At 43.6% G+C, this 27,068-nt stretch overlaps 1 protein-coding gene and 1 pseudogene across 1 annotated transcript in view; one reads left to right on the top strand and one right to left on the bottom strand.

Annotated features, from left to right (window-relative positions):
• Nucleotides 1–9,291: 9,291 nt before the first annotated feature.
• LOC741794 (ribosome maturation protein SBDS-like) lies at nt 9,292–17,200 on the bottom strand (annotated as a pseudogene).
• A 1,302-nt stretch (nt 17,201–18,502) lies between these two features.
• Nucleotides 18,503–27,068, top strand: part of TYW1B (tRNA-yW synthesizing protein 1 homolog B) — a 265,501-nt gene continuing 256,935 nt past the window's right edge. Inside the window, 3 exon segments of the mRNA XM_054687593.2 lie at nt 18,503–18,613; nt 19,701–19,831; nt 20,492–20,592. Of these exon segments, the coding sequence (XP_054543568.2) occupies nt 20,503–20,592 (90 nt within the window). The 5' untranslated portion in view covers nt 18,503–18,613; nt 19,701–19,831; nt 20,492–20,502.

Below are 27,068 nucleotides of genomic sequence, written 5' to 3' on the forward strand. Positions count from 1 at the left end.
GGTCCTCACGCCTGTAATCCCAGCACTTTGGGAGGCTAAGTCAGGAGGATCGCTCGAGCCCAGGAGGTTGAGACTAACCTGGGAAACATTGCGAGACCCCATCTTTATTTTTAAAAATGATTTCAATGCAGAAAATGCCTGTTATTGCCATAAAGAGCTATCTTGATAGCTGGGCCATTGCACTTCAGGAGTAGCTGTTGTATGGCAGCCGTGGAAGTTGTGCAGTGCTCAGCCTGTGCAACCACATGTGGCAGCCTGTTGGAGAGCTTCTCTGCAATAAATAGTAATGAAATATTTCTCTCCCTCCCTGCTTTTCAAAGCTTTTTTTTTTCTTTTGAGATGGAGTTTCACTCTTGTGGCCCAGGCTGGAGTGCAATGGCATGATCTCAGCTCACCGCAACCTCCGTCTCCCGGGTTCAAGCAATTCTCCTGCCTCAGCCTCCCGAATAGCTGGAATTACAGGCATGCGCCACCATGCCCAGCTAATTTTGTATTTTTGGTAGAGACAGGGTTTCTCCATGTTGGTCAGGCTGGTCTCGAACTCCTGACCTCAGGTGATCCGCCTGCCTTGGCCTCCCAACTTGCTGGGATTACAGGCCTGAGCCACCGCCTGGCCTCAAAGCTTCTTTTGTTAAAAGGTTTGGGCTAATTTTTAGTAACTTTTACGGTCTCATTTAATTTTTTCCCTGCTTCTTTTCTTTTTTTAAAAAAAATTATTTTTAAATTTTTTTTTTTAAATTGAGACCGAGTCTTGCTTTGTTACCGAGGCTGGAGTGCAGTGATAAAATCTTGGCTCACTCCAACCTCCACCTCTCAGGTTCAAGCGATTCTCTTGCCTCAGCCTCCCAAGTAGCTGGGATTACAGGCGCCTGTCAGCACGCCTGGCTAATTTTTGAATTTTTAGTAAGACGACATTTCACCATGTTGGCAAGGCTGGTCTCGAACTCCTGACCTCAAGTGATATGCCTGCCTCAGCCTCCCAAGTGCTGAGATTACAGGCATGAGCCACCGCACCCAGTGCTTTCCTTTTCTCTTTATGTGACTTGCTAAACCACTTGACAAAGAAGCTGAGGTTATTAGGTTTTTCTTTTCACAAATAAGGTGAATGAATCATAAGCCCATGTCTGCTGCTTTATTTACTGAATTAGTGTTCTAAAAATAAAACAGCACTCTTTAAGTCCAACATTTATACCTAAATTCTGGGCCCTGAAATGTAATTGTGCACCTGGGCCTGTATTTAACTTCAAATTCTCCATCTGTGTAAGATGCATAATACCAGGTCTACTTTGCAGACAGTTACGGTAAGTCAGATGATGTCTGAAAAACACTTGAGACACACAGTTGCCATGTTCTGTGTACTGACGGAAAGTATGAAATTAGCAAAACATGCAGGGAATATTCAGCTGTATTCATTACTGTGTTTGGGCAAAATACGGTAAAGAAATTGCTCAGCATAGTTTCTCTGAAGATGTTTGGGTATACTTAGCATGCTTTGCAAACCTTGGAATTGAATTTAATTTTTACTTAGAGAATTAAGCATCTAATTATTGCCACAAAAAATAGTAGATTAAGGCCGTGCACAGTGGCTCACGCCTGTAATCCTAGCACTTTGGGAGGCTGAGGGGGGTGGATCACCTGGGTTCAAGGGTTCGAGACCAGCGTGGCCACTGTGGTGAAACCCCGTCTCTACTAAAAAAAAAAAAAAAAAAAAAAAAAAAAAAAAAAAAAAAAAAAATTAGCCGGGCATGGCAGGGGTCGCCTGTAATCTCAGTTACCTTGGGAGGCTGAGGCAGGAGAATCGCTTGAACCCAGGAGGCGGAGATTGCAGTGAGGAGAGATCGCCCCACTGCACTCCAGCCTGGGCAACAGAGTGAGACTCTGTCTCAAACAAACAAACAAACAAAGAAAATAGTAGATTAAGTTTGGGCAACATAGCAAGACCCTGTCCCTACAAAAAATTAAAATAATTAGCTAGGCGTGGTGGCACAAGCCTGTAGTTCCAGCAACTCTGGAGGCTGAGGCAGGAGGATTGATTGAACCTAAGAGTTCTAGGCTGCAGAGAGCTATGATTGCGCCACTGCACTCTGTTACAGATGTATACATGTACTGAGTCATGATGGAAAATGGATTGATTTAGAAATGTTTGGGGATGATGGCTTGCTCATTTGCCCTTCTATGGTTCACTATAGCCTAGGCTATTGGAGAAAAGCAAAACATTTGAAAGCTGAAACATTCAAAACATTCAAAGATTCAAAGCTGAAATCTGCGATCCATGCCATGAAACTCAAGGACAAAAAAAAAATGTGGCAGTTATTTTAGTGGCACGAAGTCCTGGGGCTGCTGGATCCCAGCCTAGGAGGAGAGGGACATGAAGAAAAGTAAGGGCCAGCACATTTTGACTGTTCTGGGGAAAAGGAACTGCAGCAAGAAGTAACTGCTCTGCTCAAAACATTCCTATTCTCTCTCTCTCTCTCTCATCTCACTCTGTCGCTCAGGCTGCAGTGCAGTGGTGCGATCTCGGCTCCCTGCAACCTGTGCCTCCTGGGTTCATGTGATTCTCCTGCCTCAGTCTCCCTAGTAGTTGGGATTACAGGTACCTACCACCACTCCCAGCTAATTTTTTGTATTTTTAGTAGAGAAGGGATTTCACCGTTTTGGCCAGGCTGGCCTCGAACTCCTGACCTTGGGTGATCCGCCTGCCTCAGCCTTCGAAAATGCTGGGATTACAGGCATGAGCCACCATGCCCGGCCAGCCTCTCTTTATTGGGAGCTTTCCATCCACTCTCCATCTCTTCTGCCTTTTCTTTTTAAATCTCCTCATCACTTCCTTGCAAACTCTCCATGCCTCCTAGTGCCTGAGGTAGGTATAAGACAGCTTGAAACCAGTAATCTGCAATTCTTTCCTGGGCTTTCCGTTCTCACAACAGAGTCTGTGTCACCTGCTAAGGTACTGAAACTGACTCAGTTCTTTCATAGAGCAGATGTTTATGGTTTCTTTTGAATAAACATAGAAATTGATCCTTCTAGCCTGGTGTGGTGGAGTGTGCCTGTATTCCCAGCTACTTGGGAGGCTGAGGTGGGAGGATCCCTTGAGCCCAGGAGTTCTGGGCTGTAGTGCGCTATGCCAATCAGGTGTCTGCACTAAGTTTAGCATCCACTTCCTGGGAGTGGGGGACCACCAGGTTGCTTAAGGAGGGGTTAACCAGTTCAGGTCAGAGACTGAGCAGGTCAAAACTCCCATGCTCATGAGCAGTGGCATCACGCCTGTGAACAGCCACTGCACTTCAGCCTGGGCAACATAGTGAGACCCTGTCTCAAAACAAAACAAAAGCAAAAGCAAAAGCAAAAAGAGAAACAAATTGACCTTTCCAGTCTTGAAATTTGAGAAAGTGACATTTGCCTTATTTGAGTTCCTTTCTCAGGAAATCAACCATCAGGCCTCCCAGATGGTATCAAGGAACTGAAACTTACCAGATCACTGCATTTGGACAAGGAGATGCGGGACCCCTCATCTGTCATAATGGCCTAACAGACCACCTGCTGCCTGTTGATCAACTCCTCTTCCTTACCCCTCCCTAATTCCTGTTTTACTGCATGTAGTTACATTTCTTCCTTCCTGTATAAACCTCTAATTTTAGTTGGTCAGGGAGACGAATTTGAAACTGATCTCCCATCTCCTTGGCTGGAGCACCCAATTAAAGCCTTCTTCCCTGGCACTACTGATTGGCTTTCTGTGCAGCAAGCGGCAGGACCTACACCAAACCCCCGGCATTTTGGCAACAGCACTGGTCATGCTAGGGAAAAAGTTCAAGATCTCAACTTCCAAGACCCAGGGAAGCCTCTCACAATTTTTAAAGGGCAGGGCAGAAGAGATCTTTGAAAGTGAATCTGAATGAGAATAAAAGTGCAGTTTCACTTTGAATTTTCCAAAAAGCTTATTAAATTAGTATTTTCATATGCTTTTGAAAACTTTATTTATTTATTTATTTAGAGACAGAGTCTCACTCTGTCACCCAGGTTGGAGTGCAGTGGCGTGCTCTCGACTCACTGCAACCTCTGCCTTTCAGGCTCAAGCGATTCTCCTGCCTCAGCCTCCTGAGTAGCTGGGATTACAGGTGGCACCACCACCATGCCCAGCTAATTTTTGTATTTTTTTTTTTTTGAGACAGATTTCGCTAGTTTCGCTCTTGTTGCCCAGGCTGGAGTGCGATGGCGCAATCTTGGCTCACTGCAACCTCCACCTCCCTGGTTCAAGTGATTCTCCTGCCTCAGCCTCCCAAGTACCTGGGATTATAGGTGCCCGCCACCACATCCAGCTGATTTTTTGTGTTTTAGTGGATGTGGGGCTTCATCATGTTGGCCAGGCTGGTCTTGAACTCCTGTCCTCAAGTGATCCACCAGCCTTGGCATCCCAGAAGGATGGGATTATAGGCATGAGGCACTGCGCCTGGCCTAATTTTTATATTTTCAGTAGAGATGGGGTTTCACCACTTTGGCCAGGCTGGTCTCGAACTCCTGACCTCAGGTGATCTGCCTACCTCTGCCTCCCAAAGTGCTGGGATTGCAGGTGTGAGCCACCGTGACTGGCTGAAAACTTTATTTCAAAACTAATCATGCTGGTTGTAATATGCTTGTGTAGGTTACATGTGTATTTTTCCACAGATTTTTCTATGCTCTTTCAACCGTATATAAACCTGTACACACATATTTAGGGTTTTTCCTCCAAAAAAGTGACAAAAATGGGATCACACCATAATACGTTCCTCCGTAGTTTTATTCCCTCTTCCATCTCTACCCCTCCTCCACTTATTACCATGGACATCCCTATAGGACATACGGGAAGATGTCTCATTTGTTAAAATATACTTAATATTCCACAATAGGCTGGGTGCAGTTGCCCACACCTGTAATCCCAGCACTTTTGGGAGGCTGAGACAGGCGGATCACCTGAGGTCAGGAGTTCAAAACTGGCCTGGCCCAAATAGGGAAACCCTGTCTTTACTAAAAATACAAAAATTAGCCAGGCATGGTGGTGCGCACCTGTAGTCCCTACTATTCAGGAGGCTGAGGCACGAAAATCGCTTGAATTCGGGAGTTGGAGGTTGCAGTGAGCTAAGATTGCACCACTGCACTCCAACCTGGGCAACAGGGCAAGACTCCATCTCAAAAAAAAGAAAAATCCACAATAAGGAGATGTTACAATTCATTTAACTACAGGTTGAGTATCCTTAATCCGAAAAACCCCCAAATTAGAAACATAATGCTCAAAGGAAATGGTCCCTGAGCATTTTGATTTTTGAATTTTTTTTTTTTTTTTTGAGACGGAGTCTCGCTCTGTCGCCCAGGCTGGAGTGCAGTGGCGCCATCTCCGCTCACTGCAAGCTCCGCCTCCCGGGCTCACGCCATTCTCCTGCCTCAGCCTCCGGAGTAGCTGGGACTACAGGCACCCGCCACCAGGCTAGCTAATTTTTTGTATTTTTAGTGGAGACGGGGTTTCACCGTGTTAGCCAGGATGGTCTCGATCTCCTGACCTCGTGATCCACCCGCCTCGGCCTCTCAAAGTGCTGGGATTACAGGTGTGAGCCACCGCGCCCGGCCGATTTTTGAGTTTTTGAATTAGGCATGAAAATATGCCAAAATCTGAAAAAATATCTGAAATTTTAAATACTTCTTTCCCAAGCATTTGGAATGAAGTGATACTCAGCCTGTATTTGCTGTTGATGGCCATTTTCAGTTTTTACTAATACAAGCAGAAAATAACATTGTACACATATCCTTAGAATTTAGGTAATTTTATTTCTGGCAGACAGATGCCTAAAGAGCAATCAATTGCTGTATCAAATAGTGCACATGGCCAGGTACAGTGGTTCATGCCTGTAATCTCAGTGCTTTGGGAGGTCGGTGTGGTAGGATTGTTTGAGGCCAGGAGTTCCAGACCAGCCTGAGCAACATAGCAAGGCTCTGCATGTACGAAAAAAAAAAATTAGCCGGGCATGGTGGTGACTGCCTGTAGTCCCAGGTACTCAGGAGGCTGAGGTGGGAGGATCACTTGAGCCCAGGAGGTTGAGGCTTGTAGTGAGCAGTGATCTTGCTACTGCACTCCAGCCTGGGCGGCAGAGCAAGACCCTCCTCCTCAAAAAAAAAAAAAAAAAAAAAAAAGTGCACATATTTAAAAATTTTAAGATACCACCAGGCCAGGTGCAGTGGCTCATGCCTTAACCCCAGCACTTTGGGAGGCTGAGGCAGGTGGATCTCCTGAGGTCAAGAGTTTGAGACCTGGCCGGGCATGGTGGCTCATGCTTGTAATCCCAGCACTTTGGGAGGCTGAGGCAGGCGGATCATGAGGTCAGGAGTTTGAGACCAGCCTGGTCAACACAGTGAAACCCCGTCTCTACTAAAAATACAAAAATTAGCTGGGCATGGAGGCGAGTGCCTGTAATCCCAGCTACTGGGGAGGCTGAGGCATGAGAATTGCTTGAACCCAGGAGGCAGAGTTTGCAGTGAGCCAAGAACGTGCCACTGTGTGGAGGTTGCAATGAGCCGAGATCACACCATTGCACTCCAGCCTGGGTGACAGAGCTAGACTCCATTTCAAAAAAAAAAAAAAAAACCACAAAAAAAAACAGAGTTTGAGACCAGCCTGGCCAATATGGTGAAACCTCGTCTCTACTAAAAATACAAAAAAAAAAAAAAAAAAAAAAAAAATTATCTGGGCGTGGTGGCACCCGCCTGTAATCCCAGCTACTTGGGGAGGCTGAGGCAGGAGAATCGCTTGAACCCAGGAGGCAGAGTTTGCAGTGAGCCAAGAACGTGCCACTGTACTCCAGCTTAGGCAACAAAGGGAAACTCCATCACAAAAAAAAAAAAAAAAAAAAAAGATACCACCAAATTACTTTCCTGAAAGGTTAGAGCCAGTTATACTTCTATCAGTAAATGCATGAAAGTGCCTGTTCCTTCACTTACTTGCCAATATCACAATTAATCTTTTGCCTTTTCTTCAATATGATGGGTAGAAAATGATTTCTCATTGTTTAGCATTTCTAAGGGAAGTTGAATATCCTATTTTGCATTTAATTTTAAATTAATGTACCAATTTTCCCCATGCTCAGGGGTGAATATTAGACCTTTTTCTTGGTTGGTCATAAGTTATTGGCATTTTACCTGTCTTACCTGTCGCACATATTTTCTCCTAGCCATTTTTTTTTTTTTTTTTTTTTTTTTGAGACAGTCTATTCTCTGTTGCATAGGCTGGAGTGCAATGGCACAATCTCAGCTCACTGCATCCTCCGCTTCCTGGGCTCAAGAGATTCTCCTGCCTCAGCTTCCCGAGTAGCTGGGATTACAGGCGCGTACCACCATGCTCAGATAATTTTTTTTTTTTTTTGTATTTTTAGTAAAGACAGGGTTTTACCATGTTGCCCAGGCTGGTATTGAACTCCTGACTTAAAGTGATCCACCAGCTTTGGCCTCCCAAAGTGCTGGGATTACAGGCATAAGCCACTGTGCCTGGCCCACATGTTTATTATTTCAGACATTTACTCCACATCTACTAGGTCCAAAGCATGGTGGGATATACACACACATTGCTAACTCCCTTTCCCTTAAGGAGCTCACAGTCTAGCCTGAAGGCAGATAATTAAGCAGCTCTAATACAAGTTTGAATAAATCTAGACCCATGAAGGAATTTAAGTAGAGTACTGGGTTCCAGCAACTGGAGCAAATACTTCTGTATGGGGTACAAGGGAAGCTTCAGAGAAAAGAACTGTGGTAAAAGAAGAGGCCTAAGTCTGAAATGTCATTGTGACCAAATGCACACACCATCAGCTTGCACTGAAAAAGTCAAATCAATCAATCGTTAAAATAATCCATTATGGCTGTGGTACTGGGAAGATGATCATGAACCAAAAATGTTAAGTTCTTTGATAATGAAATTAGTATAAAATTAAAAAAATAAGTTTAGATGATGCCTCAGATGTGATCTACATTTGACATTTCTTGAAGTTCCAGCTTTTTAGAAAAAAATGAATATTCAGAATCAGAAAATCTTTGTTTTGAGATGGGGTCTGGCTCTGTTGCCCAGGTTGGAGTGCAGTGGGGTGATTTTAGCTCACTGCAACCTCCGCCTCCCGGGCTCAAGTGGTCCTCCTGCCTCAGCCTCCCAAGTAGTTGGGACCATAGGTGCACACCACCGTGCCTAATTTTTTGTATTTTTGGTAGAGATGGGGTTTCACTGTGTTGCCCAGGCTGGTCTTGAACTCCTGAGCTCAAGTGATTCACCCGCCTTGGCCTCCCTAAGTGCTGGGATTACCAGTGTGAGCCACTGCGCCTGGCCCCAGAAAATCTTAAGGAAATGTTTCATTAAATGTTTATATTTTCTTACTAAGATAGATAGAGCTATTGATATATTAAACAAATAGCTGTATCAAAACAGCAGCCTAGCTTTAGCATTAACAGAAAAAGAGTTCATTCCCATGTTATCAAACAAGAATATATTTTAACACTGTAAGAAAAAATTTTGACTTTATAATCTCAATTATTTTAAACTAAGGGAACATTTCTGAGAGCTTGTATTAGCAGGGAGTTCTGTGTGCTTATAAGTCAACAGGCTTCTTGACTTATAAACCAATCAGTACCTTTTCAAGTCCAGAAGCCTGTTTTCAGTTAAAATAAAAACTGCTGTCCAGAAATACATCTGTATATTTATTTTGAGTGAATTTGATTTATATTCTAGAATGTATCTCTTTTGAAATAGATTTTTTTTTTTTTTTTTGGAGCCAAATTTCACTCTGTCACCCAGGCTGGAGTGCAGCGGCACGTTCTCAGCTCATTGCAACCTCTGCCTCCTGGGTTCAAGCGATTCTCCTGCTTCAGCCTCCCGAGTAGCTGGGACTACAGGCATGCACCACTATGCCTGGCTAATTTTTGTATTTTTAGTAGAGACGGGGTTTCACTGTGTTGCCTAGGCTGGTCTCGAACTTCTGACCTCAGGTGATCCGCCTGCCTCAGCCTCCCAAAGTGCTGGGATTACAGGTGTGAGTCACCTCCCTGGCCTTGAAGTAGATTTTTAAAAGCTTGCACCTTGTCCATTTACGTGTTTAAATACTAAAATAATACTTCAGTTACATCCCAAGTGTTAGCAAAAATTTTTCAGGCGTTTACAAGTACAGGCCCTGTTCTAAGCACTCTTCATATGGACTTATTTAGTTCTCCTAACAACTCCCTAACCCTACCACAGACACAGGCAGAGAAAAGAAAGGGAGTTAGGAAGTTGTCTAGAAACACAAGCCATAGTTTAATAAACATAAGAGTGGTTTTATTGATTACATACAATTTTAGCTATATTAATATATATTATAAACTTTAAGAATTAGAAATAAGTGACTTTTATTTTTTAACCAAGAATAATCTAAGTTATGGCAGCATGTTCAACGAAAATTATTTAAGTCCGGCACAATTTTTCTATATCTGTTTCTCAGATAATCAGGAACATCATCCAAGCTTTATATTGCGATACCATAATGACCCTCAGAACACAAGTTCCATTAAGTAGAGATGAAGCATCATGTTTTCCTTTTTAGGAAAGACCCCCCTTTTGTCATATAGACATACCCCTAATAATCTTACTCTACTGTACAAATAACTTTTCACCCACAAGAGCTGCCTCAAGTAACTTTCATTTTGGAAAGCTATCAAGGCATGAGACAGAGTAGCAAAATGCCACTCTGGACTTTGCATCCTGGAGTTTCAATTTTGCTTTAGGATTTAGACCCCAGTTTATAATGAAAACCAACTCATTCCCACATTATTATACTTATGTAGGTAGGCCTTGCTGTGTCCACTGTTAACACAAAGATAGAAAATGTCAAATAGTTTGAGCAAGTATTTGGCAGACCACAGACATGAAACAGTGCCGTCGGAAACGAAAACACTTTAGTGTTTTAGAGGTGAAGAGACTGATGGGTGTCATTCAAATTTCTCATCTCCTTCTTCCAAATCTTTCAGATTGAGTACTTCCAAAGAACCTTTGCCTTTGGTTTCCTTTTTTATTAGCTCATCAATTTCTCGGAAGCAGCCCAGGTCAATCAGACATACCTGAAACATTTAACGTAGCAGTTCACCACATGAGGATGAGCAAGACACAGAATAAACTCAGCCTTAACTTCCTTTGAGGCAAGCACAATGCTGTCCAGATCTCTAATAATACCACAGTTCTATGGTGCAATAGATAAGACAATGGGTAGGGCAGCACACTGGGTTCCAGTTCAGCCTCTGCCCTCAAGTATCCATGTAGCCCCCTGTGACAAGGCATTAATCCCTATGTTTAAACACTTATTCTGATTCTTCAGCTGTAAATGGAAGGGACAAACTAGAAAACTCTGATTCTTCTCATACTAAAATTTAACATTACATTTTATAGCTCAGTAAAGTCACCTCCACGTATGAAGGAGAAAAAGCAATGTGAAGACTTATGTAGACACCATGTGTATGTTTTTTTAAAATTTTTTTTGAGATAGAGTGCAGTGGTGTGATCTCGGCTCACTGCAGCCTCCGCCTCCCAGGTTCAAGTGATTCTCCTGCCTCGGCCTCCCAAGACACTGGGATTACAGACGCCCACCACCACACCTGGCTTATTTTTTGTATTTTTAGTAGAGACAGGGTTTCACCGTGTTATCTGCTCGCCTCGGCCTCCCAAAGTGCTGGGATTACAGGTATGAGCCACTGTGCCTGGCCCACGTGTACAGTTTTGCAAAGATTTTAGAACTTCAAGTAGTGTCAGATGGGTTAGTTCACATCTACAGTGGATACTCACATACTCAACACTTCTCTACAGGTCATTTACTTTTAAAAAGAAGCTGCAGATAGGGCGCGGTGGCTCACGCTTGTAATCCCAGCACTTTGGGAGGCCGAGGCTGGTGGATCACCTGAGGTCAAGAGTTCGAGACCAGCCTGACCAACATTGAGAAACCCTGTCTCTACCAAAAATACAAAATTAGCTGGGCGAGGTGGCACATGCCTGTAATCCCAGCTACTCGGGAGGCTGAGGCAGGAGAATCGCTTGAACCCAGGAGGCAGAGGTTGCAGTGAGCTGAGATCACACCATTGCACTCTAGCCTGGGCAATGAGAGTGAAACTCTGTCTCAAAAATAAATAAATAAATAAATAAATAAATAAATAAATGAATAAGCTGCAAAGCCTTGAAAACATGAATTTGTAGACAGCTGAATTTACACTGTGTTTGAAGCTGTGGGGTGAGGTCATAAGGACATAATGGTTTCGCTGCTTCTTTAAAATGTTCTGTGTTTAGTGTCACCAGGTTCACACACTAATATCCTCTGGAAACACCCTCACAGACATACCCCAAATAATGCTTTATCAGGCTTCTAGGGATTCCTTTCCAGTCAAGTTGACACCTAAAATTACATCCACAATTCCACCCCTTATCAACTTGGCACCCAGACTCATCTCTTTAAACCATTTTTAATTTTCAAATGAAGACAATAACAAGGTCCTAGCTTTTCCTCACATGATGCAATTAACCAGACGCGACTATCCTGCATACAACTCAAAGAGTGCTAATCCTTTTGCCAGAATTCAGCTTTCAGAATTTCATCATTCAGGATTCAATCTTTTTTTTTTTTTTTTTTGAGATGGAGTTTCGCTCTTGTTGCCCAGGCTGGAGTGCAATGGTGCAATCTTGGCTCACCGCAACCTCTGCCTCCCATGTTCAAGTGATTCTTCTGACTCAGCCTCCCAAGTAGCTGGGATTACAGGGATGTGCCACCACGCCTGACCATTTTGTATTTTTAGTAGAGACAGGGTTTCTCCATGTTGGTCAGGCTGGTCTCGAATTCCCGAACTCAGGTGATCCGCCTGCCTCAGCCTCCCAAAGTGCTGGGATTACAGGCGTGAGCCACTGCGCCGAGCCAGGATTCAATCTTTTGGAACTGTGATTTTCAAGATATTAGAAGTTCAGGCTTTGGACTTTAGAGATTTTGATTTTTTTATGATTTCAACATTGGGATTGTGGTATTTGGGATTGCCTTTTAGGATTATGATCAGCACTGGAGTAAAGCACGCAATTGAGCTATCTCTGAAAACTCAATATAAATTCCCATAGTGTGCTTTGTACTAATTTTTGCAAAATTTTTCAGGTAATTGGAATTATCAATCTTCCACTAAAATAGCAATTTTTAAGTGGCTTATTTTAAAATAGTTGCTAAATTTGCTAAAATCATGTATCTAAAACACTATGCATAATATATGACAAAAATAAATGCTGGGAAAAAAATAAAAGGATTTGTGGTAAACAAGGCTGACCAACCTTTAGTCTTAAGAGAATATCTGGCTGGGCACAGTGGCTCACGCCCGTAATCCCTGCACTTTGGGAGGCCGAGGCAGGTGGATCATGAGGTCAGGAGATCAAGACCATCCTGGCTAACACGGTGAAACCCCATCTCTACTAAAAAGTACGAAAAATTAGCCAGGCGTGGTGGCGGGCGCCTGTAGTCCCAGCTACACGGGAGGCTGAGGCAGGAGAATGGCATGAACCCGGGAAGCGAAGCTTGCAGTGAGCCGAGATTGCGCCACTGCACTCCAGCCTGGGCAACAGAGCAAGACTCCATCTCAAAAAAAAAAAAAAAAAAAAAAAAAGAAAAAAAAAAGAAAATATCTGACTGTTTACAACGTCTGAATGTTTGCTACAAATTTATTACTAGAGAATACAATATTTAGGTAACATGAAGCAAAGAAAATATTTGACTCTTACGATTTCTAACTGTTGGCCATAATCTTTACTTTCTATGACCTTGATCAGCGGCTTGAGCTTTTCTTTCAGCTTCTTGCCTTCATTCACTGGAAGGATGAACCGAAGCCTCATGTGAGCACGTTCTATCTTCATTTTCTCTTTTAACTGCTTTATCACTTCCAAAGCCTACCAAGACAAAATCGAGAATGCAATTTCTTCTACTATATTATTTCATAAGGTTTTCAAAAACAAAGTAGTTTCCATGTAGTTGGATTAGGTAATGGTTTCTTAGGTATAACATTAAGAACATAAGTGACCGTTAAAAAAAAATAGAAAAATTGGACTTATCAAGAAGAAAAAAATTATGAAGAAAGTGAAGGCCAGGTGTGGTGGCTCATGCCTGTAATCCCAGCACTTTGGGAGGCCGAGGTGGGTGCATCACAAGGTCAGGAATTCGAGACCAGCCTGGCCAACATGGTGAAACCCCGTCTCTACTAAAAATACAAAAAAAGAAAAATTAGCCGGGTGTGGTAGCACACGCCTGTAGTACCAGCTACTCAAGAGGCTGAGGCAGGAGAATTGCTTGAATCCGGGAGGCAGAGTTTGCAATGAGCCAAGATCGCGCCACTGCACTCTAGTCTGGGTGACAGAGCAAGAAAAAAAAGGGAGCAAAGAACCTGAACAGAGATTTCTCAAAAGCAGACAGACGAGGCACCAATAAGCACATGGAAATATGCTCAAATCATTATTAAGGAAATGCAAATCAAAACGACGACAAGATACCACCAGGATGGCCATCATCAAAAAGGCAGACAATGACAAGTATTACTGAGGATGCGGAGAAACTGAACTCTTAAACGCTGTTGGTGGTAATGTAAAATGGTGCAGCTGTTTTAGAAATAGGTTTGGTAGTCCCCAGGTATACAGAAATGAAAACATATGTCTACACAAAAACATACAAGAAATTTTATAGCAGCATTGCTCATCATAGCTCAAAAGTGAAAGCAACCCAATGTCTATCAACTGATAAATGAATGAACAAAATATGTTTTTTTCCATACAGTGGGCTATTATTCCGGCATAAAAAAGAAATGACATGCTGATGCAGGTTACAACATGTATGAACCCTGAAAAGGCCATATATTGTATGATTCCATTTATATGAAATGTCCAGAATTGACAAGTCCATAACGACAGGAGATTAGTGGTTGGGAGGGGCCTGTGGGGGGAAAATGGGGGATGGCTACTAATGGACACTGACTTTCTTTTTGTGGTGATGAAAATGTTCTCAAACCAGGTAGCAGGGAAGGTTCCCAAACTTTGTTAATATACCACTTAAAGTGTACACACTTTATGAGTGTGAAATTTATTGTATGTGAATTATATGTAAATTAAAAAATTCAAAAAGAGGTGTTAAAATGACCCTTTAAAAACTCAAGTTTTGTCTTTAAAAGTTTGATTTGGATAGGAAGAAGAAAGTCCTATATACATATTTGTGTTTACTTGAAAAAAAAAACTACTTATCTTTACAACCCCATCCTTTTCCTCCATCTCTTCCACAAAACTTCTACCCACTTGCTTCCATGCAAACCCATTTTTTTAAATTTAATTTTTTATATTAAAAAAATTAGAGGTAGGGTACGGTAGCTGACGCCTGTAATCCCAGCACTTTGGGAGGCCAAGGTGGACGGATCACCTGAGGTCAGGAGTTCAAGACCAGCCTGGCCAACATGGTGAAACCTCAACTCTACTAAAAATAACAAAATTAGCTGGGTGTGGTGGCACGTGCCTATAATCCCAGCTACTTGGGAGGCTGAGGCAGGAGACTTGCTTGAATGCGGGAGGTGGAGATTGTAGTGAGCCGAGATCGTGCCACTGCACTCCAGCCTGGGCAACACAGTGAGACTCTGTCTCAAAAAAAAAAAAAAACAATAAATAAATAAAAAAATTTAGAGATGGGGCGTCCCTATGTTTCCCAGGCTGTTTCCAGGCCTCAAGCAATCCTCCCATCTTGGCTCCCAAAGTGCTAGGATTACGGGTATGAACCATTGTGCCTGGCCCCAGACCCACTATTTTAATGATTTCTTCAGAGAAAACTGATTTCCATGGCTATATTTTGATGACATGAGAGACCACTCACCTGCTGTTTTGTACTCCTGTTGGTTTTCACCGAATAGTGGATGTCCTTCATGGCTCTCTCAATAAGGATCACGGTGTATGGTCTCTTTGTTTCAGGAGTCACACATTTGTCTGCCACAATAGTTGCAATGTCCCTAAACATCTGCTCCAGTTGTGTGTGTCTTTATCTGATACTTGAACTTCTCCTTTAGTCAAAATCTAAAAAAATGCCAACACAGTTAAGAAATCACTATCTTTCTTTATCACACACTATTTATTAACTGACGACAAAAAATGAGTAACTGGGGAGAAAATTAAATTTCATCCTCTCCAGCTATTAATATGTAAGTAATGGTTTGAGCTTTGCCCAAAAGATGCAAGAATCTTTTGGCTGGGCGCAGTGGCTCACATCTGTAATCCCAGCACTTTGGGTGGCTAAGGTGGGCATATCACCCAAGGTCAGGAGTTTGAGACCAACCTGGCCAACATGGTGAAACCCCATCTCTACTAAAAATCCAAAAATTAGCCGGGCAGGGTGGTGGGCACCTGTAATCCCAGCTACCCTGGAAGCTGAGGCAAGAGAATCGCTTGAACCCAGGAGGCAGAGGTTGCAGTGAGCTGAGTGCAGTGAAGTGCACTGCACTCCAGCCAAGGGCAACAGAGCAAGACTCTGTCCCCCGCCAAAAAAATAAAAGGGTCTGAAAGATGAAATACTTGAAAACAAATTCAGTTTTCAGGTATACCACATTCTATAAATGAGGTAATTTATAGAAAAATGAGGTAATTTAGTAGAAAATCTGATTTCAGGAGGTTTTGGCAAAAAAAAAAAAAAAAAAAACACAAAAAAACAAAACCACCAAGTTCTTTATTATTAGAAGTGATATTGTGCAGTTCACATTATTGCTTGGTTAGTCTTTCCTCCAGAAAAACAGCCTTTAATGTTTAATATATCTACAAATACGTTATAAATGGTTATTAGGGTTAGCTATGCTGCAGCTGTTACCCGCCTGCTTACAGATTTCAGTTTGGTCATCTGTTCCAAACGCGCTGATGAGATCTTCCTTCTTGGCAACCTGACCTTAGGAAACATTTACAAACACTGAGTGGGTCTGCAGAACTTCATCAAGGTCTTTTTCCCTTGTGAGGGCAGGAGAGAAAGTCCTATGTGAATATACTTGAAACTTGGACATGCATTTACATTTAAATACGAGATGGCAACAACATGAACGGCAAGACACAACAAATCCCCCTGATGACCTTTAGTGTAGAGGGCAGTTTTCTTTTTCTTCCCCCCCAACCCCCGCCCCTAGATGGAATTTCACTGTTTTTGCCTAGGCTGGAGTGCAATGGCGCGATCTCGGCTCACTGCAACGTCCGCCTCCCGGGTTCAAGTGATTCTCCTGCCTCAGCCTCCTGAGTAGCTGGGATTACAGGCATGCGCCACCACACCCGGCTAATTTTGTATTTTTAGTAGAGATGGTGTTTCATGTTGGCCAGGCTGGCCTCGAACTCCTGGCCTCAAGTGATCTGCCCGCATCGGCCTGAGGGAACATTTTCAAAACTCAGAACTGTATTTGCCCTACCATTTGCTCACTGGAGAAAAATGTCATGGGAGGACGTAAGAAACACAAGGGTGGGGTGCAGACAGCTGCTGCCACGGAATGCCAGTCCCTAGATGGCAGCAGTGAAGACACTACGCACTTTAAACTGCTAGGGCTACTGAGATCTATGACAGTATTCGGAACACTAGGTTCTCAGCCATCATTATTCTAGGAAAAGGACCACAATTATGAGATTTCTTGGCTGCAGCTTTTATGACACCAACAAAACAAAACCCCAAACCAACAACCCAATCGGAACCAACCAAATAAAGAAACCCTTGGCTTAGGCGCCAAGCTCGGACAGCGACGTCTCATGCTCACAGCCGGAATGTTCCATTTCCTCCCCGGCCAACAAACACCCCAGCCTGGCCCATTCACTCGACTTGGGCAGAGACAGGCCGCCTCGGAGGTGACGGCTCAGGCCCAGGCCCAGGCCCGAGGGAGGGGGCTACTCACACGCCGCTCCGCCAGCCGACGACCTTGTTTTTGTAGCAGGCGATTTCGAAGCGCTTCCCGGCGCGCTTCATCCGTACCACGGCCACGTTGGTTAGGCGGATCTGGTTGGTGGGGGTGAAGATCGACATCGCGGCTGTTCAAAGACCCAGAAGCCGGCGAACCAGGGCTGACCCGCGCTGCCCAGCCTGAAGGCCACCAGCGCCTCGCGGTAACGACCGAGCGGCGCGCGGCACTGACCCAACCACAAGTGCGCGGTGCCGCGACTCACTAGCTTCAGGCAGCCGCCACAGCGTGTCTGGCAGGCTTACTTACTGCGCAGGCGTCAGGTGGAGCAGAAGCCGGGAGGGGAAAAGTGAGCGATGACGCCTGCGCATTGTGGCTTTTTATGCCATCTTTCCACGCCCAAAAAGGGAGGTGCTTTTCCTTGGCGTTTTACTTTCGCCAATGAGCTGAGAGCTCTGACAGGATGCTCGCGGATGTTTAGTGACCGGGTTGAAACACAGCGTTGGCACCACCTCGTTCCGCGGAATTCAAGGGCCAGACCCACTTTATAATAGAAATTTTTTAATAATAGAATTATTTTATGATAAATATTTTTATTTACTCACCCTTTTATAATAGAAATATTTTAACATAAAATGTAGACAAAAAAGTGTAATGAACCTTCCATGTACCCATCACCGCGCTATCAACATTTTGCCATCCTTGTTTTATTCTTTTTTCATTTTTTTGTTGCTTTTTTATTTACTTTTTTTTTTTTAAAGTCAGTCTCACTCTGTCACCCAGGCTGGAGTGCAGTGGCAGGGTCATGGCCCCACTGCAGCTTCGACCTCCTGGGTTCGAGCGATCTTCCAGCGTTAGCTTCCCAAGTAGCTGGGACTACAGGTGTGAGCGGCCACGCCAAGCTAATTTAATTAAATAAATAATTAAAAAAATTTTTTTGTACAGACGAGGTCTCACTATGTTGCTCAGGCTGGTCTCGAACTCCTGGGCTCAAGCGATCCTCCCGCTTCGGCTTCCCAAAGTGCTGGGATTACAGGTTTGAGTCACAGCGCCCGGCCGGTTGGGGGTATTTTAAAGAAAGCATCATATGGTTTCAGCATTAAATACTTCAGCCTATAGCCCTTAACAGATACACGCGACGAGATTAACTACAATTCCTTAATATCATCTAATAGCAAGTCCATCCTCGGGTTTCCCAAAAATAATGCCTTTCTACAGTCTGTTTATTTCAATTAAGATCCAAACAGGCCCACATAGCATTTCCCCCGCTCCCCACTCCTTTCCTCTTTTAATTTTCCCATGCCAATCATTTCTCTCTGGACCCGCCTTTTCCCAGTCTGAGCCAATCCAAACGGAGGCGGAAGCGCTCCGCCTTCATCGCCCGGAACTCCGGGCGGTGCTTATTTCTGGACACGCCCCCTTTCCCCTCTGAGCCAATCGGAGCAGGGTCGAGAGCGCACCGTGCACTGGCTTCCTTTCCCGGAGCTCCGGGCTTTCCTCTGGGCCCACCTCTTCGTCCTCTGAACCAATCAGGACCGGCCTGGCAGCGTCATAGCTGCCCACAGTTCTGCAGGCACTCGGTACGCCGCTAACGCGGCGAGGTAGCTCGGTGCGTCTCGCAGTACCAATGCGAACCTTCGGGCTCTCCAGGTCCGAGATCGTAGTCTCCTGTCGGCTCTGAGGAGGATGGGTAAGGGCACTCGGCGGGCAAGGACCCTGGGGCGGCAGGGGAGGTAAACGTTTTACTGAGACCCTCTCCGGGCGGAGTGGCGTCCTCGGTCCCCTTCCTTCGGAGACTGTTGCACTTGACAGCACCGGCTAGCCGCCGCTGAGAGCAAGGAGGACTGATCCCTACTTTTGACCTGGCTTTTTGCCTTTTGAGGCTAGGGGGTTAGACAGAAAACTACCCCTCCCACTTTACCCACGTGTATTAGGACTTTTGCACCTGTAAAGCCTAAATTTCAGGCTTCGACTTTTGAAATTGCTCCCAGGTTGAACGTTTGAAGCCAGGTCCTTCCATATCTCTCTTAAAAAAAAAATGAGGCGTAAGGTCAGTTACTTGAGAATCTTTTACAAGTTTAACCGTGAGCCTTTGAAAGTACAGTTAGTAAAAAGAGTACTTTTACTATTTAAGCTTTTTTTAAGGAGCAAGCACAACAAAACAATTAACTTAATTTCACATTAAGTATTTTTACTTTATGTTCCTTCTCTTGCTTCTAAATGCTCATTTCGAAGTGAAGATACAATTTTATATTCTGTTTTTTCTTTGAGTTAGTGTTAACAGTATGATAATTTTATTACGTTACTACATAGTGTGTTATTTTTATTACAGTTGATTCCCCCCCCCCCCCCCCCGAGATGGAGCCTTGCTCTGTCGCCCAGGCTGGAGTGCGGTGGCGCAATCTTGGCTCACTGCAACCTCTGCCTCCCAGGTGCAAGCAGTTCTCCTGCCTCAGCCTCCCGAGTAGCTGGGATTACAGGCGCGCGCCACCATGCCCGGCTAATTTTTGTATTTTTAGTAGAGGCAGGGTTTCACCATGTTGGCCAGACTGGTCTCGAACTCCTGACCTCAGGTGATCTGCCCGCCTCAGCCACCCAAAGTGCTGGGATTACAGGCATGAGCCACTGTGCCCGGCCAACAGTTGATTTTTAAATTAGATTTCTTAGCTGGGTTGTTGAATGTAAGGTTGGTTTTATTTTCTTCTTAAAATCGGGAAGGATATCTTTGTATATGTAGCTTTAAATGAAATTATCTGTGTGTGTCATTTTAAATTTAGATCCTTCTGCGGATACATGGGACCTCTCCTCACCTTTAATATCATTGTGGATAAACAGGTTTTACATTTATTTGGGCTTTGCTGTTAGCATTAGCCTTTGGATTTGTGTCCAGATTGTCATCAAGATGCAGGTAAGTGGAGTTATTTTTTTTAATAGAGTATTTAGGCATCAGATTTTATAGAGGATTTAAACACTAAAAGGAACCTTTAATTACTTTTGTGTTTGGTCTTTAGACATTTTAATGAAATGCCTAAAATAAATTTCTTCTCTAAGTTTTTGGAGACTAAGTTATCTTGGATTAAGTTATTTACTTTTTCTTTGATAGGTGTGTCTCATTTTTAAGATACAGGAAGATTTTTGTAATGAAAAGTGAACCTTTTATATGAAAAACAAATTTGTTTTATACCTTTAAGGGTCAGTAGTCCTCTCTTTCCTTTCCATTAAGGATCAGAAAATAAGTTCCTACTATTATTCTACTAAAATACCTTATAGGATAAAAGTATGTAAAGTTTTTTCTTGGAGGGAAAGGAAATCATGAGCCTTAAAAATGTGGGTCCTGCCTATTAAAGGACCTTATTATACCAAGGGGCTAATATTTGAGGAATACAACCAGAAAGATTTAAGAGAAAAATACAGGTGTGTCAGATTAAGAGAAAAATAAAGTGTGTCAGTATCTGTGCTAACTTTCATCCCTGCTGAAGTTGGGAAACGATTTAGACTTGATGGATTTTGTGTAATTATTTGTCTTCAAGGGCAGGAACTTAACAGGAAAAATCTGTTCCAAAAGCAGCTCAGGATTTGATGACAAATGGTTATGTCTCCCTTCGAGAGAAAGACATTTTTGTGTCTGGAGTGAAGATTTTTTATGATTCTCAGACTGGAACAGCAAAGGTAAGAACTTTATATGATGCTTTTCCTTTGGTTTCCTGACACTTTAAGAAAATCCCTTTAGCAGTGAACTTTAGCAGTGAACTGTCCTTTAGCAGTGAACTGAATTGGTCATCTAACCTTCTTTATTCTTTCTCCCAGCCTTTTCCTCTCAAATATTTTTCCTTTCTGCGATGGTAGGCGGGTTTCATCTCCCGTGCCCAGTTAGAGCTGACTGGTGGTGTCTGGTGGTCACTGTCTTGAGGGGGCCTTTGTTCTGAAGCTTGCTTCTGCCTCAGCAGGCTAGAGAAAGTTGTGAGTCCATTATCGATGCCCATGGGTATGGAAGTAGGGAATAGGGAAAAAAGGATGGCACCAATAGTTCCAATATGGGCCTGACTTTCACATCACACATCTATGTTTATTTTTTATTTTGTTTTTTGAGACAGAGTCTCACTCTGTCACCCAGGCTGGAGTGCAGTGGCACGATCTCGGCTCACTGCAACCTCCACCTCCACCTCAAGCGATTCTCCTGCCTCAGCCTCCCGAGTAGCTGGGATTATAGGTACCTGCTACCACGCCTGGCTAATTTTTGTATTTTTAGTAGAGATGGTTTTTTGCCACGTTGGCTAGGCTGCTCTCAAACTCCTGGGCTCAGGTGATCCGCCTGCCTCGGCCTCCCAAAGTGCTGGGATTACAGGCGTGAGCCACTGCACCTGGCCTCACGTCACACATCTATGTAATGAAACTTGTTTTGATTTCTAATAGTGCTAAAAGTGTTAAAGGTAGACACTAAAGTAAATACAGCTGATATCTAGTTGAAAGATGCTTCCCATTCTCTCTCTTTTTTGGGGGGGAACAGTGTCTGGCTGTAGTGCCATCTAAGCTTCAGTTGCTTATCTGTGAAATGGTAAATTGCAGATGGTAATAGTATGGTTATCTCAGATGGTAATAGCATGGTTAACCGTGCAAAGGTAGCATAATCACTTGTTCCTTAAATAGGGACTTGTATGAATGGCTCCACGAGGGTTCAGCTGTCTCTTACTTTCAACCAGTGAAATTGACCTACCCGTGAAGAGGCGGGCATAACATAGCAAGATGAGAAGACCCTATGGAGCTTTAATTCATTAATGCAAACAATACTTAACAAACCCACAGGTCCTAAACTATTAAACCTGCATTAAAAATTTCGGTTGTGGCGACCTCCGAGCATAACCCAACCTCCGAGCAATACATGCTAAGACCTCACCAGTTAAAGCGAATTACCACATTCAATTGATCCAATAACTTGACCAACGGAACAAGTTACCCTAGGGATAACAGCGCAATTCTATTCCAGAGTCCATATCAACAATAGGGTTTACGACCTCGATGTTGGATCAGGACATCCCGATGGTGCAGCCGCTATTAAAGGTTCGTTTGTTCAACGATTAAAGTCCTACATGATCTGAGTTCAGACCGGAGTAATCCAGGTCGGTTTCTATCTGTTCTAGATTTCTCCCTGTACGAAAGGACAAGAGAAATAAGGCCTACTTCACAAAGCGCCTTCCCCCATAAATGATATCATCTCAATTTAATACCACACCAATACCCACCCAAGAACAGGGTTTGTTAAGATGGCAGAGCCCGGTAATCGCATAAAACTTAAAACTTTATAATCAGAGGTTCAATTCCTCTTCTTAACAATATACCCATGACCAACCTCCTACTCCTCATTGTACCTATCCTAATCGCAATAGCATTCCTAATGCTAACCGAACGAAAAATTCTAGGCTACATACAACTACGCAAAGGCCCCAACATTGTAGGTCCCTACGGACTACTACAGCCTTTTGCTGACGCCATAAAACTCTTCACTAAAGAACCCCTAAAACCCTCCACTTCAACCATCACCCTCTACATCACCGCCCCAACCTTAGCCCTCACCATCGCCCTCCTATTATGAACCCCCCTTCCCATGCCCAACCCCCTAGTCAACCTTAACTTAGGCCTCCTATTTATCCTAGCCACCTCTAGCCTAGCCGTTTACTCAATCCTCTGATCAGGGTGAGCATCAAACTCGAACTACGCCTTGATCGGCGCATTACGAGCAGTAGCCCAAACAATCTCATACGAAGTCACTCTAGCCATTATTCTATTATCAACACTACTAATAAGTGGTTCCTTCAACCTCTCTACCCTTATCACAACACAAGAGCACCTCTGACTAATCCTGCCATCATGACCCTTGGCCATAATATGATTTATCTCTACACTAGCAGAAACCAACCGAACCCCCTTCGACCTTACTGAAGGAGAATCTGAATTAGTCTCAGGCTTTAACATCGAATATGCCGCAGGCCCCTTTGCCCTATTTTTCATAGCCGAATACATAAACATTATTATAATAAATACCCTCACCACTACAATCTTCCTAGGAACAACATACAATGCACACTCCCCTGAACTCTACACGACATATTTTGTCACCAAAGCTCTACTTCTAACCTCCCTGTTCCTATGAATTCAAACAGCATATCCCCGATTTCGCTACGACCAACTCATACACCTCCTATGAAAAAACTTCCTACCACTCACCCTAGCATCACTCATGTGATATGTCTCCATACCCACTACAATCTCCAGCATTCCCCCTCAAACCTAAGAAATATGTCTGATAAAAGAATTACTTTGATAGAGTAAATAATAGGAGTTCAAATCCCCTTATTTCTAGGACTATGAGAATCGAACCCATCCCTGAGAATCCACAATTCTCCGTGCCACCTATCACACCTCATCCTAAAGTAAGGTCAGCTAAATAAGCTATCGGGCCCATACCCCGAAAATGTTGGTTACACCCTTCCCGTACTAATTAATCCCCTAGCCCAACCCATCATCTACTCTACCATCTTTGCAGGCACACTCATTACAGCGCTAAGCTCACACTGATTTTTTACCTGAGTAGGCCTAGAAATAAACATGCTAGCTTTTATCCCAGTTCTAACCAAAAAAATAAGCCCTCGCTCCACAGAAGCTGCCATCAAGTATTTTCTCACACAAGCAACCACGTCCATAATTCTCCTGATAGCTATCCTCTCCAACAACATATTCTCCGGACAATGAACCATGACCAATACTACTAATCAGTGCTCATCATTAATAATTATAATAGCCATGGCAATAAAACTAGGAATAGCCCCCTTTCACTTCTGAGTTCCAGAAGTTACCCAAGGCACCCCCCTAATATCCGGCCTACTCCTCCTCACATGACAAAAATTAGCCCCCATCTCAATTATATACCAAATTTCTTCATCACTGAACGTAAACCACCTCCTCACTCTTTCAATCTTATCCATTATAGCAGGCAGCTGAGGTGGACTAAACCAAACCCAGCTGCGCAAAATCCTAGCATACTCCTCAATCACCCACATAGGCTGAATAATAGCAGTTCTACCATACAACCCCAACATAACCATTCTTAATTTAACTATTTACGTCATCCTAACTACTACCGCATTTCTGTTACTCAACTTAAACTCCAGCACCACAACCTTACTACTATCTCGCACCTGAAACAAGCTAACATGATTAACTCCTCTAATTCCATCCACCCTCCTCTCCCTAGGAGGCCTACCCCCACTAACCGGCTTCTTGCCCAAATGAGTTATCATCGAAGAATTCACAAAAAACAATAGCCTCATTATCCCCACCATCATGGCCATCATCACTCTCCTCAACCTCTATTTCTACCTACGCCTAATCTATTCCACCTCAATTACACTACTTCCTATATCCAACAACGTAAAAATAAAATGACAATTTGAACATACAAAACCTACCCCCTTCCTCCCTACACTCATTACCCTTACCACACTGCTTCTACCCATCTCCCCTTTCATACTAATGATTTTATAGAAATTTAGGTTAAACACAGACCAAGAGCCTTCAAAGCCCTCAGTAAGTTACAATACTTAATTTCTGCAACAGCTAAGGACTGCAAAACCCCACTCTGCATCAACTGAATGCAAATCAGCCACTTTAATTAAGCTAAGCCCTTACTAGATTAATGGGACTTAAACCCACAAACACTTAGTTAACAGCTAAACACCCTAATCAACTGGCTTCAATCTACTTCTCCTGCCGCAGGAAAAAAAGGCGGGAGAAGCCCCGGCAGGTTTGAAGCTGCTTCTTCGAATTTGCAATTCAATATGAAAATCACCTCAGAGCTGGTAAAAAGGGGCTTAGCCCCTGTCTTTAGATTTACAGTCCAATGCTTCACTCAGCCATTTTACCCTATCCTACTGATGTTCGCCGACCGCTGATTATTCTCTACAAACCACAAAGATATTGGAACACTATATCTACTATTCGGCGCATGAGCTGGAGTCCTGGGCACAGCTCTAAGTCTCCTTATTCGGGCTGAACTAGGCCAACCAGGCAACCTTCTAGGTAATGACCACATCTACAATGTCATCGTCACAGCCCATGCGTTTGTAATAATCTTCTTCATAGTAATGCCTATCATAATCGGAGGCTTTGGCAACTGGCTAGTTCCCTTGATAATCGGTGCCCCCGATATGGCATTCCCCCGCATAAACAACATAAGCTTCTGACTCCTACCCCCTTCTCTCCTACTTCTGCTTGCATCTGCCATAGTAGAAGCCGGCGCCGGAACAGGTTGGACAGTCTACCCTCCCTTAGCAGGAAACTACTCCCACCCTGGAGCTTCCGTAGATCTAACCATCTTCTCCTTGCATCTGGCAGGCATTTCCTCTATCCTAGGAGCCATTAACTTCATTACAATAATCATTAATATAAAACCCCCTGCCATAACCCAATACCAAACACCCCTTTTCGTCTGATCCGTCCTAATCACAGCAGTCTTACTTCTATCCCTCCCAGTCCTAGCTGCTGGCATCACCATACTATTAACAGACCGTAACCTCAACACCACCTTCTTCGACCCAGCCGGGGGAGGGGACCCTATTCTATATCAACACTTATTCTGATTTTTTGGCCACCCCGAAGTTTATATTCTTATCCTGCCAGGCTTCGGAATAATTTCCCATATTGTAACTTACTACTCCGGAAAAAAAGAACCATTCGGATATATAGGCATGGTTTGAGCTATAATATCAATTGGTTTCCTAGGGTTTATTGTGTGAGCACACCATATATTTACAATAGGAATAGACGTAGACACACGAGCCTATTTCACCTCCGCTACCATAATCATCGCTATTCCCACTGGCGTCAAAGTATTTAGCTGACTCGCTGCACTCCACGGAAGCAATATGAAGTGATCTGCTGCAGTACTCTGAGCCCTAGGGTTCATTTTTCTCTTCACCGTAGGTGGCCTAACCGGCATTGTGCTAGCAAACTCATCATTAGACATCGTACTACACGACACATACTACGTCGTAGCCCACTTCCATTACGTCCTATCAATAGGAGCTGTATTCGCCATCATAGGAGGTTTCATTCACTGATTTCCCCTATTCTCAGGCTACACCCTAGACCAAACCTATGCCAAAATCCAATTTGCTATCATGTTCATTGGCGTAAACCTAACCTTCTTCCCACAACACTTCCTTGGCCTATCTGGAATGCCCCGACGTTACTCGGACTACCCCGATGCATACACCACATGAAATGTCCTATCATCCTTAGGCTCATTCATTTCCCTAACAGCAGTAATATTAATAATTTTCATGATTTGAGAAGCCTTCGCTTCAAAACGAAAAGTCCTAATAGTAGAAGAACCCTCCACAAACCTGGAATGACTGTATGGATGCCCCCCACCCTACCATACATTTGAAGAACCCGTATACATAAAATCTAGACATAAAAGGAAGGAATCGAACCCCCTAAAGCTGGTTTCAAGCCAACCCCATGGCCTCCATGACTTTTTCAAAAAGATATTAGAAAAACCATTTCATAACTTTGTCAAAGTTAAATTACAGGTTAAACCCCGTATATCTTAATGGCACATGCAGCGCAAGTAGGTCTTAGTGAGGATTTAGTGAGATTATCTGGTATGTACTTTGATTTCTCCTTTTTGCTTTTTTTTTTTTTTTTTTTTTTGGAGACAGGGTCTCTCTCTGTTGCCCAGGCTGGAGTGCAGTTGTGCCATCTTCACTCACTGCAACCTCTGCCTCTCGGGCTCAAGGCATCCTCCCACCTCAGCCTCCTATCTGGGACTATAGGTGCATGCCACCATACCCAGCTAATTTTTGTATTTTTTGTAGAGATGGGGTTTTGCCATGTTGCCCAGGCTGGTCTTAAACTCTTGGGCTCAAGCAATCTGCCCACCTGGCCTCCTAAAGTGTTGGGATTACAGTCGTGAGCCACCGTGCCCAGTCCCATTCTCTAATTATATCTAGATGCTACCTGTTTCTGTGTTACAAGGTCACAGCTATTTAAAAAAAATTATTTTATTTTTGAGATGGTATCTCACTCTGTCCCCCAGCCTGGAGTGCAGTGGTGTGATCTCGGCTCACCACAACCTCCGCCTCCTGGGT

This window comes from Pan troglodytes, chromosome 6, assembly GCF_028858775.2.
Source record: "Pan troglodytes isolate AG18354 chromosome 6, NHGRI_mPanTro3-v2.0_pri, whole genome shotgun sequence".
NCBI classification, from domain to species: Eukaryota; Metazoa; Chordata; class Mammalia; order Primates; family Hominidae; genus Pan; species Pan troglodytes.